This window comes from Toxorhynchites rutilus, chromosome 1, assembly GCF_029784135.1.
Source record: "Toxorhynchites rutilus septentrionalis strain SRP chromosome 1, ASM2978413v1, whole genome shotgun sequence".
Taxonomy (NCBI): Eukaryota; Metazoa; Arthropoda; class Insecta; order Diptera; family Culicidae; genus Toxorhynchites; species Toxorhynchites rutilus.
Window position 1 is genome coordinate 122,587,105 of NC_073744.1, and position 17,425 is coordinate 122,604,529.

The 17,425-nt window shown below is 40.3% G+C and overlaps 1 protein-coding gene across 2 annotated transcripts in view; it reads left to right on the top strand.

Annotated features, from left to right (window-relative positions):
- The window catches only part of LOC129763051 (doublesex- and mab-3-related transcription factor A2), a 67,804-nt gene extending 50,872 nt beyond the window's left edge, over nucleotides 1-16,932 (top strand). For both annotated transcript variants that reach the window (XM_055761797.1, XM_055761798.1), the window contains exons 5-7: nucleotides 15,380-15,788; nucleotides 15,855-15,974; nucleotides 16,043-16,932. In XM_055761797.1, coding sequence (XP_055617772.1) covers nucleotides 15,380-15,788; nucleotides 15,855-15,974; nucleotides 16,043-16,328 — 815 coding nt within the window. In that variant the 3' untranslated portion in view covers nucleotides 16,329-16,932. The remainder of the gene's footprint in view (nucleotides 1-15,379; nucleotides 15,789-15,854; nucleotides 15,975-16,042) is intronic.
- The last annotated feature ends 493 nt before the right edge of the window (nucleotides 16,933-17,425 follow it).

A 17,425-nucleotide genomic window follows, 5' to 3' on the forward strand; every position in this document is an offset into this window, starting at 1 on the left:
TAGAGAGTACGTTTTTAATCGGAGCCATTTCAATCGCATTGATTTATTGGCGCGGAATGAAACCTTTTTGCTAAAAAGTGAAAAAAATATAGAATCCTACGCACATATTTTTTCTAGCTTGAACAGTTCGTTTCCATCACACAAATTTTAATTTGTTTGTGTTACTATTGGAGGGAAATGAAACGGTACATCCGATCTATTGTTGTTTTTATTTCCTGATTTTTGTAGCATCCGTGAATCCTCTTGAGTTTTGTTTTTTGTTTACCCCCGCCGTAAACTGTAATTCATTGTATGTTTTCCACGTGCACAAACTTCATAAACTCTCTAAAAAAAATCTCTAAATCCCATTCCCGACCCCTCCAAAGGTATTCGATTTCAAACGGGCAGGGAAGTTTAATTTTTAATTAACTTTTTTTCTCTCCAAACCCACGCGACTGCACACGCGATTTCAAGGGCAATTGAGCCCACGAGTCCCGTATTGTGCGGTCAATCAGACGAACCACGAACGGTCAGCAGCAACAGCAGCACTTGTATCTCCCTCTTGTCGAAATTTGTATAATTGATGCTAATGAAGTGCGGTCAAATTTCCCTCGTCAGCATCATGTTTTGCTACTGTAGTAGGGTTTGGTAGATGGTGAGCGTTGAGAAGTTCGCCCCAACGGGACCGGGTTGATGCGAGCAATCAATCGTTAAAAAAACTGATATTTTGACATATTTTAACTGTAGTGCGACTTTTTATTGGCCAACCACGAAATGTGCGGGATGCTTGGTTATTCAACTAATTCAACTAAATAAGCAGTTTTTTAGACGCGAGGTGACCAAAAAGTTATGAATGTTTCATACAAGTAACCGGCTCAACTAACTAAATTAATACCAAATGATTTGTTCAAATTAATAACAAATGATTTGCACCTATTTGCAATGAGCTTGGCGAGATTCGAAACATCTTGTAAGACCTGCGATCAGATCATTCGCTCTTTGGTGACATAGTTGTGAGGAACGACAGAGCATATGAAACCGGAGATTGTATCACAATGTACTATTGGGACCATCAAAAATGCTCTAAATACCCTTCGGCACGATACATTCATTCGATGGGCAAAACCAGATGGTGTTGGGGCTTGGAGTAGAAGCTATTGAGACCACGCCAAGAGCAATCTACAATCCTCCGGAGAATGACTGCTCGTCTTTTATGGCGGAGAAGTTGGTTATTTCATGTAATCTTTATTCATTTTATTTTTATTTATTTCAATTCAGCAAATCAACAGGTATACAGTACTAATTATAATTATAAAACTCGTACATGTCCAGTAATGTACGAGATACACAGACACCTAAACAATTACCATTGCCTATTGGATATCCGACAAATGCTCGACATTGACTCTGGTACCCGTAATTCGTGCGTGGAAGCGGTATCTGGAGTAAGATGTGAGACCTCAGATTTCTTTGCTGGCCGAATGCTGAAGCTCACAAACTGCGAGAGTTCTGAACAATCAATGTTCGACAGTATCAGGTCGGAGATAAAATAGAGTTTGGCAACGTTTCGGCGACTAATTAAAGAATCCAGCCCGATGAGTTTGCAGCGATGTTCATAACTGGGAAGGTTGTTGGGATCATTCCAAGGTCGACGCCGTAGAGCAAATTTGACAAATTTGCGCTGGATAGCTCCTAAACGCAGGTTGCTGTTTTGGTAGTATGGTGACCAAACAATTCATGCGTACTCGAGAATCAAACGGACCAGGGAACATTATACGGCTTTTATGCAGGGTATATCCCCGAAATGTTTTGTTGTACGTAACATAAACCCAAGCATACTAGATGATTTCGTTGTGGTAGGTGTACCGGTAAGTTTCTTCGGTTTTACAAGAAATGGCGCGAGATGAAGAATAGAAGGTGCGAAGATTCACGGGGTTTGGTTATGTTGAACTTTGATTGTGTTAGTAGCCAGAAAGATAGGAAGTTCACATACCAGGTATACCAGTCAGTTACACAAATGATACAAAATTGAATGTGTCAATGAATAACGTTAAAAAGGATATACAAAAGCTAATTACAGATTTCCAAATCATATTTTTTGCATTATGAAAAAAAAACAGAACATATCACGAACTAAAATGTTTAATTTTTTCATTGATTTCAGAAATAGTATTCTAATGTCTACTATTTTTGGATTCTAGAGCAGCTTCATGGAATTTTGACTTGTGTCAGCAAATGGAATTACTTTTTTCACAATTAGGGTGCAGAAAACTTCAGTCGTCTAAAACTAAGACTTAAGCGGAAAACTTTTCGTTTCAATCTAAGTCATACCGAGTCAATAAAATTTATTTTCAAGTTGATTTTACATAAAAAAACTTGCAATCTTTTTTCCCATGCACTGTCAAATGTTTATCCGTCAAAGGAACAAAAGAATGTGTGACTCTGACTTTATTCGTTTACGTTTTTGGTCAACGTAACGAGAAGTAAAATTGAATTGAAACTAAGTTTAAAACACTTCAAAAATACTGAAATTTCAGTTTCAGTTAAAATGTCGGGCCCTTATGATTTTGAACGATAGCATTGATTTAGGAAAACAAACTAGTTCGTTCATTTCATTTGCTTATTTTTACGTTTAATAACAATACTTTTCCTATGTAGTGGATTATTATAAGAAAAGTAACAAACATAAACAAAATCTGTGACGTCACAGATTTAAAAAACCTTCCCACCTTCCATTTTTCATCTCGGAAATGGCGTAACTTGATTATTATTCCAGTGAATCAAATTTCCAGACATTCGTTGGAATGCTACTGTCATTGCGCGTCTTTTTCAGTATATGTCAAAAAGTTGAAGCGTAAACAACATAGTTTTTTGCCATTTCGAATATGTCGAATTTCGTACCAACGAGAGTGTTTTTGCGGGGAGTATTACTTCATTACTTTAATATGAAGAAAAAAGCTGCGGAAAGTCATCGCATTTTGGTGAAAGTTTAAGGAAGTGGAAGTGACCATGCTCCAACTGAGCGAGCGTATCAGACGTGGTTTGCACGGTTTAAAAGTGGTAATTTAAACTTGGAAGACGAAGAACGTTCCGGATCGCCAAAAAAGTTTGAAGATGAAGAATTGGAGGCTTTACTCGATCAAGATTCGTCACAAACGCAATAAGAACTTGCAGATACACTAGAAGTAGCTCAGCAAACCATAACCAATCGTTTAAAAGCAATGGGAATGATCCGAAAGATAGGACATTGGGTGACGTATGAATTGAAGCCACGAGTCATCGAACGCCGTTTTTTCACGGACGAACAACTGCTCCAACGGCATAAAAGAAAGTTTTTTTTTACATCGAATCGTTACTGGCGATGAAAAGTGTGTCCATCACGACAATCCTAAATGTTGGGCAACGTATGGATACCCCGGCCATGCATCAACATCGAAGACCGCGCAGAATATTCACGGCCAGAAGGTTATGCTTTCTATTTGGTGGGACCAGCTGGATGTGGTGTACTATGAGCTGCTCAAACTGAATGAAACCATTACGGGGGACCTCTACTGACGACAATTGATGCGTTTGAGCGGTGCACCGAAGGAAAAACGGTCACAATACGAGCAAAGACACGATAAAGTTATTGTGCAGCACTTGGCCTCTCGGCCGCATGTCGCGAAACCGATCAAAACATTCTTGGAAACGCTGAAATGGGAGGTCCTATCCCACCCGCCGTATTCTCCAGACATTGCTCCGTCCGATTACTAACTTTTTCGATCGATGCAACATGGCCTGGTTGACCAGCACTTCTTGAGTTTTGATGAAGTCAAAAATAGGATCGATTCGTGGTTAGCCGACAAACCGGCCGATTATTTTCGCAAAGGGATCGGTGAATTGCCAGAAAGATGGGAAAAATTTGTGACGAATACTTTGAATATTAATTTTGTAACCATTTTTTCAGAAAAAAACATTAATTTTTGAAAAAAAAACCAAGAAACTTACCGGTACTCTTATTACATGAAATGTGTTCACGAAAAGCCTAGAGTCGAGCATAACTCCTAATCCCTAACTCACTCGTTGTAATATACAATCTTGCAACTAATATTCGAAGTGCACTGCAGTTCGTTTACGCGAGAATGATATGATTGAGCATTTGGTGGGATTCAGAAACACCCCGTTTTTTTACACCACGCATCAAAGGTGTAGATTTGTGACTGGAGAAATGCAGCGCCATCTACACTATTTATCAAATGGTACGCTTTCTAGTCGTCTGCGAAAGATGATTTTTAACAATCCTGAACAATATATATGTCGTTCAGGAATTTCAGGAAAATGTATCGTCCTAAGCTGGGACCGAAATTTTCGAAGATGAAAAATGAATATCGGCTATCCTCTCAGTCGCTTCGCTTCGACTAGCACTATTTCAGCATTCACCGTCAACATAATTTGCATTGACCAGAAAATGAATTGACTAGCTTTGAGAGTAAGGATGACTAATCCAGTCAGTGATTATTCTAACGGGACTAATGAATACAAATCTGCCTCTTCATTCAACTGTCTTCAATCCACATTTCTACTCCTCTAGGAATGAAATTGTTACCCGCGTACGCAATCTTATTTTTACGCCCATATAAAGAGGAACGAAAACTTGATTTCTGATGCAAAAAAGTAGTAACAGCATTAATGGACGGTTTATTGTCTACCTATCGTGAACTCAAACCAACGAACTTAGACAGTTCTCAGGTGTGCTATAAAAGTCCCCGCGTTAGTATTAGTAAATAACGTGCAAAATAGCGCACACATACTGCACGCTATTTTCCACGTGTGAGTAATTTTCGTGTACGATGCAAAAAAAAATCTAGTTCACCTGTAGCGTATGCCAAATCACGTTGAACTCAAACATCGATACATACATACGTGGTACATGAGAGAGAGAGAGAGAGAGAGAGAGAGAGAAGAACGAATTCATTTTGGAAGAAGTCACTTCAAAATGCAATAAAGACCATTTGACGGGGAAGAATGAAATGAGATAGTCAAGGGGAAAAGCAACTAAACACCAGACTGACTGCTGAGTCGTTTGGCGGAGAAACTGCGTGAAGAAGCCAACAGTCATTTCCGACTGAATACGGAGGGGAATTTCCCCATAGACAGCTGACTATCCTCAGTTGAATATGACTACGCCGACTCCTGGTCCTAAGTGACTTCCTTGGGGAACGGGGAACGAAGTAACACCGAAAGGCTTGGATATAGTGTTATCGATTCTAACGGACATCTGCCGATTTACCAGATAGGATTGTAGCCAACTAAGAAAGGATCCGTGGAAACCAGCACGATTAAGTTTTGCAAATATTATCTGGTGATTGATGGTATCGAAAACCGTCAAAAAATCGGTGTAAACTGCATCTATTTGATGACAATGAACGATGTATAATCAACTACACACAAAATTAATTTTTAGCACATGTTTTGTCATTCCGATTTATAACATTAAATAAGTCTAAAAATAACATAAAATGTCATGACTCTCAAATAACGATATAGCTTTTGTATAATGTATATGGTATTACAATATAAGATCAATATGAGCGATCGAAACAAGAGACACATTGCAAAAAGCTCGCATTAAAGATTTTCGCATACTTTGCCACATACACGGCCCAGACCGAGATGGATATAGATTCACGTTAAGCTCTTTTTTTTCTCTTAGAAAACATTTTCCAACTTTCTTTTCAATGAGGTATAATATGATCACGCATTTATACAACAGCTCCGGTGGCTATGTGGATAGCGTGGTCGTGTAAAAGTGCCTTGCATCCCAGCCGGCCTTGGTTCGGTTCCCGTTGACACCGCATTGACTTTTTTTTGGGTGCAATCCCAAAAGAGATGAAAAGAGAAAAAAAGAGATGTCTGCTCCCATACATACAAACATTTTGAAGCTTTTTTTTTTTTTTTTATCCAAAATATATATTTTATTAAGGCTCATATGGCGTCAGCCTAACGGGGCCGGGAGTATTTTTGACAATGTTTGCTTAGACTATGTTAGTAATATGTAACCGATTACTCGCGGTTGACTCGAGGTTAGTATTACAAGTGTTCTCATAATTGGTATGTCGCAGTCTTCGATGCTCTGTACGTGTGCCCGACACGGGATACTTCCTATTGGGATGCAGCTGACCATTAATCAGCAACGCCCCCCTAGTCTGTACCCCATATCTAGCGTGGTGCGTCTTTCTCGACTCGAGGAATCCAGGATAGAATGGACGGCGCAATCATCAGCTCGTGTAGAGTTGTCATGAGCGGTACAACCTTTGGCTCTTGTTGAATAATCAGTGGACTGCACAACCTTCGGCCCGTGCATCTGTAAAGAGTGTGTGTAGGTATTGCCGCGACTAAGTAAAAGTTTATCGATCGGATAGGAGGGATATGAAACGGGGACACAACGAAGGAAACATCATTAAACGTTGACATCGGCGTTTCTGAGGAACAGGTATAGATGAAGCAGAAGATCAGGATCCCGGCTACCTAAGATATCCCGGACGGGGATATCCGATTGTCTGCCTTGTGCTCTCAGTGCTCTAGAGAGCTGAAAGCGAGCAGTATGGAACCGGATACACGACCAGACAACATGCTCGATGTCGTGGTAGCCATCGCCACAATCACAAAGATTGTTTGCTGCGAGCCCAATGCGATAGAGATGCGCGTTTAGGTTGTAGTGATTGGACATAAGCCGAGATATCACGCGAATGAAATCACGACCTACATTCAATCCCTTGAACCATGCACTCGTCGAGACCTTAGGGATAATCGTGTGTAACCAACGACCGAACTCATCACCACTCCACATGCGCTGCCAACTTACGAGCGTATACTGACGAGGAATGTGGAAAAATTCATTATAAGCAATTTGCCTTTCAAAAAGTGTGCCTTCTAAAGCGCCCACCTTAGCTAGCGAGTCCGCTTTCTCATTCCCCGGAATCGAGCAATGAGAGGGAACCCATACTAAGGTAATCTTGAATAATTTTTCGACCAAAACACTCAATAGTTGTCTTATTCTAGTTAGGAAATAAGATGAGCGTTTATCAACCTTCATTGAGCAGATTGCCTCTATTGAGCTGAGACTGTCTGAAAAAATAAAATAATGGTCGATGGGCAATGTTTCAATGATCCCTAATGCGTAATATATCGCACCCAGTTCAGCGACATACACGGAACAAGGATCTTTGAGTTTGAAAGAGGCACTGGAATTTTCATTGAAGATGCCGAAGCCAGTGGACTCGTTTATGAATGAACCGTCAGTAAAGAACATTTTATCAGATCCAACTTTCCCATATTCTGCCGAAAATATCGGCGGAATAGAATCGGAGCGTAGGTGATCTGGGATTCCATGGATTTTTTGTCGCATGGACAGATCAAAAATGACAGAGGAATTGCAGAAGTATGGGAAGCAATTTTTTTTTTTTTTGAAGCTTTTGAAACAGATGATTTTATTTGCTAATTTAACCCTTCAGGACACGAAAAAGCATGTTTTTTCTGCCGAAGATGAAATGTTTTCTGCCAACGCTAGTTTGGGTGTAGGTTTGAGGTTGTGGATCGCTTCAGAATGAATCCATGTTGTTGTTCGGCTATATAGCTCTTGCATGTGTACGAAATATAGTCCAAGACGATGAGTTCGAGTTACTTAGATATTGCAAACAAACAAGCGATCCCTCAGTAGTTCTGCACTTCTTTCTTACAGCCATCCTTGAAAACTGGAAACACATAGGCCTTCCTCCATATTTGAGGAAAAATGCCAGAATTTATGGAGCGGTTGAAAACGAGGCTGATTGTTGACAAATTCCCAGATTTTGGGGTTACATTTTAAAGTGGATTGCATGCGGACTTGATATCTTGAAAATAAAGCTTTACCGGGATAGTTTATCAATACGTAAAGTGCGCCAAATGTTGGCATTTTTCGTACAATCTGAATTCTCGATAGCAATCCAAAAATGAAATGAAATGTCGCGGCGCAACAAGCAGAATAAGTGTTGTTCGCCGCTGTGTGTGTTGAACGAGAGCAGAAGTTTAAAAAAGAGTAGTCTACACTTTTTGAAAGCGAGTAGAGTAAAACATGGTTTCACGTGGTTACCTTGTGAACAAACGGGTCATATTTGTTTGACTTTACAAAACTACATATAATAGATAGCCCCTAACATTACCAGGAAAAGCAGTTCCAGATATTAGGACCAGTGCCGAAAATATTCACGTTCACGGCATTCAAATGCGGCGAATTTCAGCCTGCCTTGTATTGACAACCTACTGCTCAAGCGAGAGTCGATAAATATGGAACAACACTATCAATGAACACCAGTGCAATGAACATCAACATCAGCTTGCCATAAAGTTCATTTTTCATTTGCATATTCATTTTCGCCATGATATTCGTAACGTCGAAATTGAATATCATTGCGTGTTAGTGAAAATCAAAGCATAAAATTCAACGTCAACTAATTGAGAGTGAAATCGATTAATGGTAAAGGATAGCCATTTATTATACAAAATATTTGTTTTTGGCGACATTGGCAATGAAATGTATGGTATAACTCTAGCTATATTTTATGAATCTACTCCCGATTGGCCAGAAATGGCGTACACCCCAATTATATGGGCAATGGGTGACAATAACAGACGCGCGAAAAACGAACATAATCTTGTTTTGATTTCCGATTAAATAATACTGGCTATAAATGACTAGCAATCATATAAAACCCCTACGATATGGGTATTGGATGGAAGGACTTAACCAGCGGATGTCGAATATCGTATTCCGGTGGCTTCCGGTGCATTGAAAACTGCCCTAGGAGACCGAAAATGGAGCTAGTGAAATGGAGTTAGATAAAGAAAGTGTTAGAAACTAAGATCGTGTTAGAGCGAAATGGCGATAGTAAAAGATCATATAAATCGGAAACGGAAACGGGAACGGACCGTACCCTTCACGGTAAAGATCGCGAATTCAATTCTCACTCCCGACATTCTTCCAAAAATGGAAGTGAAAAGCCAGCCAAAAAGTGTTGAAAGTCATTATAATACATTATAAAAAAGAAAAAGAAACGGAAATGGAAACGGAACGCTCAACGCCGTTCAACGCTAGATGTCGCTCAACCGCTCAACACCGCACAACGGTCAACGCTCAACGAAAGCTAATGTTGCCTTCTCCGGATTCCTTTGTTTTTAAATATGGAAATCAAACACGTTTTCAATAGAAATTCACTGCAAGCGATGAAGATCAACTTAACGTTCGTGATAATCACCTGAAATTATTGACAGTAATGGAAGTGCCTGAATGCAGGCTTTCCGAAATTCGTTCATGCTCTATTCGTTCAATATACCAGACAAAGTTCACGCGTCTCGACTCTTGTGTTATACTCATTATGACAGATATGGCGTTGAGTTTCAACAGAAGAAAATTCATCCGACACTGGGAAAAAGCTAATGTCTTCATTCGTGAACAGATTTTGATAATTTGTGGCACTGATTAGGACACAGGGAAAATTAGGGGGAATAGGGAAATCAACATCGAAATCGAGCTTGTAGGACCCAGGTGTAGCTAATAAGTTGATAAAATTTCGGTCAGTTTTGTATGATTTAGATAAACTTAGGTGAAACTCCATTGGAACTTCATCAACTTTAGAAAATTGTTAGTAAAATGTCATTGCTTCAATTTTCAGTCTTTCTATAATATAACAATTTATTCTTTAACTACACTGAACAGAAAGGTATAAGATGCAAGTAAAAATCAGAGAAAAATGCTACATGTAACGGAAAACTGAAAAATTTTGAACGCTTATATTTTGATAAATCGAAGAGATGTTAGCATAAACCAACTGAAAGTATTTCTACGCGTAGAACGGCAGTGTAATAGCCTAAAAAAGGAAACACAATTGATGCCATAGCAAGTAGCATCGGAATGTAGTATAAGGTATTGTTTTTACTTGTGAATCGCACAGTGGTATGAGAAAATAAATCACATTGTAATTAAGCATTCGCTAATAAAGTGTACACGTGTTCTGTTAAACTTTTTTTTATTTGTTTGAGGATTAGTTCGTTCTTCCAACCCAAGACTGAGTGCATTAGCCCGACCGAAAGCGTGTCATGAAATTGAACCGGTTCATTTATTATGGATCTACAATTATGTCTAGAATATCAACATGGAACAATTGAGCTTAATGTAGTTTTTTTTTTCAAAAGCTGGGAACAAACAATAAGTTTTCTTTTTTGTGTTTTTTTCCGGAAAATTAGGCATTAAAACATCGTTTTATGAAGGAAAGTGAAAATTGTCAAAAGTAACATGGGACAACTATGTGTAGAACGGCCGCACACTGAAGAAAATTATATATTTTTCGATATCAACTATTGAACTATTGTAAATTTATATATCTTATTTTGTCCCACGTTCTGATTGATTCAATGGCACGAGTAATCTGTGCTTTTTCAGTTGTGCCGTCAAAATCGATCAAGTAACGTAGCGATGAGGCACAATTCACCGTTCGACAGTGTACTGATGCTGATGTAATCGTCGGTTCTCACGCCGAAAAAAGGCACTGGCACTTATGTATGATTAGGTATGCTTGAAGATGTTATTGAGCCATTGTAAAAACGTCAATTTATGTGCTCCCTTGGCCGAGTGGTTAGCGTCATAACTAACATGCCGGATGTTCGGGTTCGATTCCCGTTCTGGTCGGGGGAATTTTTCGTCAAAGAAATTTCCTCCGACTTGCACTATGATCACGCGTATTCTAGAGCTTGCCACTCAGAATGCATTCAAAGCGTGTTATTTGGCATAGAAATCTCAACTAAGTACTAATAAAAATGACGCAAGTAATACTACGTTGAGACGGCGAAGTTCCTCTAGGAACGTTAGTGCCATTGAAGAAGAAGAAGAAGAAAACGTCAATGGTCACAACCATTAGGATCCTCCTCTCCTTACGTGGGCTACTTCTCAAGTTTTGATACTTGGCAACACTGGTCTTGCTAGGTGAAATTTAAGTAAAATCACAAAGTTTGACACTTTCGGTACGGAGACTACTTTTATTGTTTAAAGTCTGCTTCATTTAATATTGGAACAAATTCTTTTGCTCATTGTGGCGCTCCTAGTGGACGGATTTGGAAACTTTTTTCACCCACGTGTCGGGAAATTCATTACCTTTCACCATGTATTTATGTCATAACACCAAACGATAGCATTTTGTAAACAACCGCCATGGAAGCCGAACGGAGAGATAAAATTGTGCACAGTTTTCTTGAAAATCCATTGTTGTCGGCATCTAAGCTAGCTAAACAGCTTAAAATGCCCAGAAATACCGTATGGCGTGTTATCAAGCAGTACAAGGAAACATTGACGACGGCTCGGAAGCCGCATTCGAAGCGTCGGAGTGGAACTGTCGACCGGAAACTGCGTGGGAAAGTCATCAAGGCCGTCAAGAGGAATCCCAATCTTTCAGACCGCGATTTGGCCAATAAGTTCCAGGCCGCTCACAGTACGGTGCGACGAATTCGTCTCCGGGAAGGAATAAGGTCATTCCGAGCCAGCAAACAGCCAAATCGGACGCTGAAGCAGAACAATGTGGCCAGAATCCGTGCTCGAAAGCTGTACGACCAAGTTCGACGGATGTATTCTGATGGACGATGAGACCTACGTGAAGGCGGACTTTGGGCAAATCCCAGGTCAAAAATTTTATTTGGCGACGGCTCGGGGGGATGTACCTGCAAAATTTAAGTTCGTGTTTGCGGATAAATTCGCCCGCAAGTACATGATTTGGCAGGGGATATGCAGTTGTGGACAGAAAACCAAAGTCTTTCTCACTGAGAAGACAATGACATCAGAAGTCTACAAAAAAGAGTGCCTACAGAAACGGATTCTGCCGTTTATTCGTGCCCACGACCGTCCAGTAATGTTTTGGCCGGACCTCGCAAGCTGCCATTACAGCAAAACGGTTATGGAATGGTACGCAACGAACGGGGTCAGCGTAATACCGAAGGACCTCAACCCCCCAAACTGCCCCCAGTTCCGGCCGATAGAGAAATACTGGGCAATCACGAAGCGGAGGCTTAAGGCAAAGGGAAAACTTGTTAGGAACATGACTCAAATGAAGAACTGGTAGAATCAGATCGCCAAAACGGTGGACGAAAAGGGTGTGCGCCGCCTAATGTGCCGTATTACGGGAAAAGTACGAGAATTTCTTCGAAATAGCAATGAATAATTTTTTTAATTTTTTTTTTATGAAAGAGTAAAGAAAATGCTACATTTGTATGAAAAACAAATTATGAATTCGTTAATAAATGACTGAACTACACGCAATTGTTTGTGTTCCAATATTAAATGAAGCAGGCTTTACATTGATCTGAAAATTACGTCTCAATGAAAAAAATGGAACTAATACGAGAACAGTTTCCACCACTTTTGGAGTGGCATGGATGCTATAAAAAAGGTTTGAGCAAATGCAGAACTGCATTGGACATTTTGAAGAATATTTTGAAGAATATTTTGAAAAATAATAAAGCCATTTTCAATGGCAAACGACTTCGATTCGCGTACCGCTCTAGATAGCGAGCAGTCAACAGCATTTGATAGGACTGAGAGTTAATTCGAATAATTTCGAATCAGCTTTCGGATACTTTGCCGTTGTGTCGTTTGCGCCGCTCGATACGCTTACACAGCACCTGCAATCTATGGAAATGAGAGTAAAAAGCAGCGCACCGAGAACTATTCAGAGAGTTATTAGAAATTCCTTCGGATTCAAATCGTTTGGTCGGAAACACAGCGTTGTTGAGAGGAAACCGTTGTAATTTTATATTCAGAATATGTGAGCAAAATAAAGAATAATCTTAAAGAGAAGTATGCACTAAAATAACATAAGAAAAGAGCTGACAACGAATTCAAACAAAATGAACTCAGGATGCTAAAAGACAAGCATCAGAAATGGTTAGGAAAGCAGCGTGATGTGGAGCTGACTTTTTTGTTGCGAGTTTTGTTTATGATAAGCATTACTTGAAATCTTCTTCTATATGTATAAAAATGGATTTCTGTCTGTCTGATCCTTATGGACTCGGGAATTACTGAACCGACCGACATGAAAATTGGCATGTAGGGGTTTTTGGGGCCGGGTAAGGTTCTTATGATAGTTCGAGACCCCTCCCCCCATCCAAGGGGAGGCTGCCATACAAATGAAACATAAATTTCTGCATTACTCGAAAATTAATCAAGCAAGCGAAACCAAATTTGGCACGTGGAGGTTTTAGGGTACCATAAATGTTTCTACGGTGGTTAGACATTCTCCCCCCTCTCAAAGAGGGGACTGCCACACAAATGAAACACAAATTTCTGCATAACTCGAAAACTAATCAATCAAATGGAGCCAAATTTGCAGGTTTAAGGGGGCACGAAACATTACTATGATGAATAGACACTCCTCCCCCTCTCTGAAGAGAAGGGGGACTGAATAACTCCAGAACTAACCAAGCAAATGGAATCAAACTTTGCATATAGAGGATTAGGGATCGATAAACGTCTCCATGGTGATTCAACACTGGTCCCCCTCTCTAAGGGGAAGCTATCATACAAATGAAACACAATTTTCTGCATAACTCGAGAACCAATCAAGCAAATCGAGCCAAATTTGGCATGTTGAGGTTTTTATATGGTGCTTTGACAATCCTAACTGCTCTTTAAGGCAAGGGGGCTGCCATACAAATGAAACACAAAGTTCTACATAATTCGAGAATTATTCAAGTAAATGGAACCAAATTTGGCATATGGAGGTTTTAGGGACAATAAATGTTTTCATGGTGGTTTGACACTCCTTTGCTGGGTGCTGAACAACTCGAGAACTAATCAAGCAAATTGAACCCTATATGTCATGTCGAGGTTTTAGGGGGCACGAAACGTTTCTATGGTGATTCGGCACACCTATCCCCTCTCTAAGGGCATGGTGGCTGCCATACAAATGAAACTTCTGCATAACTCGAGAACTATTCAAGGATATGGAGCCAATTTTGGGATGTGAGGGTTTTTGGGTACGAGAAGTGTTTCTATGATGGTATGACACCCCTTCCTCCTCTGGAAAGGAGAGGGGTCCCATAAAAATAATGCACATATTTCAACCAAACATATTCCAGCCAAACATGACAATTGGAAATTTTCGGAAAACTCTGAAGGAAAATGGGAAAATTCGAAAAATTCAATTCGCAAGTGTTCTACAATTACATATTGACAAGCGTTGTTAGTCCATTTGATGTTTGCGATAGCGAAATTGATCTTCGTTCGAAGTGGAAATGGATTTTAATGTGATAAAACGCACTCCTATATCGTCTTCTATCTATTTAAATCAAAATGGATCGCAGAATGTGTTGATAAGAGCAAAACTCGAGAAAGGAATTGTCCAGTTTAGGGCTGTCTTCATTCTACATATTTTCTGTATCAAACCTTTATTCCATGTAACGGAGAAACATGTTATTTGCAAGTGGATGAAAAATCTTGCACGAGAAGTGTGTCTGAAAATAATCTGATATTATAATGTCGAGTTTTGGTAGAAGTAGTGAAATTTTTTAGTGAAAAACTAAAATTTAAAGGGTAGATTAGAAGATCAATCGATGAACAGTTTTGCGATTGGACCCATGAACGTGCGCTTAGTAAGAAAACGTGAGTGTGATAACGAAAAATAGATTTTGGGCGGGACGAAGTTTGCCGGGTGAGGTAGTAATTTATGAAAATAGATATCACAATTACCAATTGTTCTGATTTTATACCTCATACTTTACTATTACATTGCAATATTTTATATGGTTTCAATTATCTAATTAAACTAATGGTGGCGTTCAGTCAATTTGTCCTCGATCTCATATCTCTCAGACACATTGTGATCCGCCAGCGACCCACCCATTCAAAGCCATCGAATCCATGTTCACTTCAAAACAAAATCTCGAGATGTTTTCGCTTGAAATTGCTTAGCTACCTCGTACATTCGATGATAGTGGACACACATTTCGAACGGGGTTTCTCCCCTCTCGTACTTCTCATTGACACACATGACACTGATTCAGCTGACATTTTTGTATACTGTTTAACAATAATTGAAAAGGTTTTTTTTTGTCTCTGGCCAATGTTTATTTGCTTTTTTAATGGAATCTATTCGTGTGCTCCGGGTGGGTGCACATAAGATGAGCGAATGGCATGCGGACCAAAAAATCCCATTCGAATGGGCGATGTTTCTGCAGTTGTGAAACGTACTTGAACAAACCATTTTCGGTTTTGTTAACTAAGCGCAATTTGAATATTTCTCGGTGCAAAACATAACAAAAAGTAAACTTTCGAAACGACAAATTTGTTTAGATTCGTATTTATTTATCCGATTGTTTTTGGGTTGTTTGTTTTCCGTTGCAGGGTTGAAACGGCAGCGACTGTCAACGGAGACCGATCACGACACAGGATCGGAATCGTCACCCAGTAGTCCTCGGTTGAAAACGGGTCTCTTCTCGCTTCCCATGAAACTTTCCCCCTCCCGTAATGGACCCCCCAGCTCACCCGAATCCGATCTGGACGTGGACTCCGCTCCCGACGATTCGATTGCCCCCGAGAATCTCAGTCTCAAAAAGGACGACGGAGTCCACAAAGCCTCACCGGAGCAGCGATCATCACCGGTGAGCAATATGCTCGGGAATGGAAGCGGAGGTGGTGCCGGAAGCAGTTTGGGTTTTCTGCCGTATCACACCCAGTCTCCACAGTACCAACACGGATTGGGAGTTGCTAGTTCACCAACGCCCAGCCGGTCCCCGGTAGATGTTCTACTGAGGTGAGTGTGTATACAAAAATAAAGTGGTAGCACATTAATTAATGGAAATACGATGTATCGTTACAGAGTGTTTCCCAACCGTCGTCGGAACGAAGTGGAACAACTGCTCCAACGTTACAGAGGAGATGTTGTCCAAGCGATGGAAGCCATGTTGTGCGGTGACGATGGCTTGCATACCAGCATGAAGTGAGTACTCATATTTATCATCAAAATATATTTGACATTTGTCATACACGTATTTTTCTCTCAAACAGTGTTCCAACGCCTTCGCCGCCATTCTCGGTGAAATCTGCCTTCTCCCCATTGATGCCTCCAGGAGCTTTTGGCGCCCCGGCAGTTAGTCGTGGTTACTCCTTTCTGCAGGCTCAAGCTCACGCGAAGCGCTTCCTGACTGCTCCCTATAGTGGAACGGGATATCTGACGACGATCTTGCAAGATCCCGACCAACAGGGGGATGGCACCAGCGGAAGTGGCCCCGCCAATGGATCCTCGTCTTCCTCGACGAGCGGCGGAGGGAACTGTGGCGACGGGCAGGAATAATATACATTTATAAACTTGTGAAACTCATAGACCCAAGTGGACGTAATCAACAGCATCGTACTTTACTTGTTACTTTAGATAAGATTGTAAAATTTGTGTCCGATTGGAGACAACTTGTACAGATGGATTAGTTAAAATGCAACCACGTTTCAAATTAGAACCTTTATATACGTAAATAGATATTATGAGATATTATGTAGGTCAATCACGCACTATGAAAATATTTTGTAAATAGCTCAACATATAATTATTGCTGAATTTTTGCGTGATAGATGAATAATTATCCTGCAAAAACAGGTTTCACAACTGAGAGAGAAAACTCCTCGAACAACTTTTCTGTTTGTCCTCATTTCATTTTGTAAAACTACTCACACGGAATCCAATATCATTAGCGAAATCAAACGAAGTCAAACTGATTTTCTACTCAAAATATGAATTATTAGAAACAAACAAATATAATCCCACACGTTAGCGTCTTCGTGTATATCATGTAATGTAGTAATCAAGTCGGTAAGTATCACCAACATTAAGCCGATCTCCACAACAAATTATGCTTACTTGTAGCCTTAAGACATCTACCCTGGAAAAGTGAAATAAAGAAGGTGCCATAATCATCCCAAAAGAAGATACCCAAATGTATGTGCCAGCTTCATTTCCTCCGTTTGGGGGGAGCAATCCGAAAAAATTCTTGAAATTTAATACTCCGCTCCGCCACAATTCAAGCTCTCTCTTCACTCTCTCAACACCCCGCCGCCGGAAACAAATTCACCCTTTCTTTCCTACATTTTTCCGTTTCCGCTTTTCACCCCATCTCATAACAGGGTCGACAGAGCAAATGATGGGTTTAATAATTTGCTGCCGCCACTTTTATGTGTCAAATTAATTTCTCATAATAACTAGCAAACAGATCCGATCCGACGAGGGGGAAGGAGGAGGAGGCCCGGTACGAGGGAAATAGATACGGTTTATATTGCTTCATCTCGTCTCGTTGGTGATGATATTGACTGGCGGCGGCGAAATGTGGTCACCCCTAATTTCAATGAAAGGGGACTCGGATGTCACTGGTTGGGCTGAGCTGGTATGCCTTGAGGTAGGTA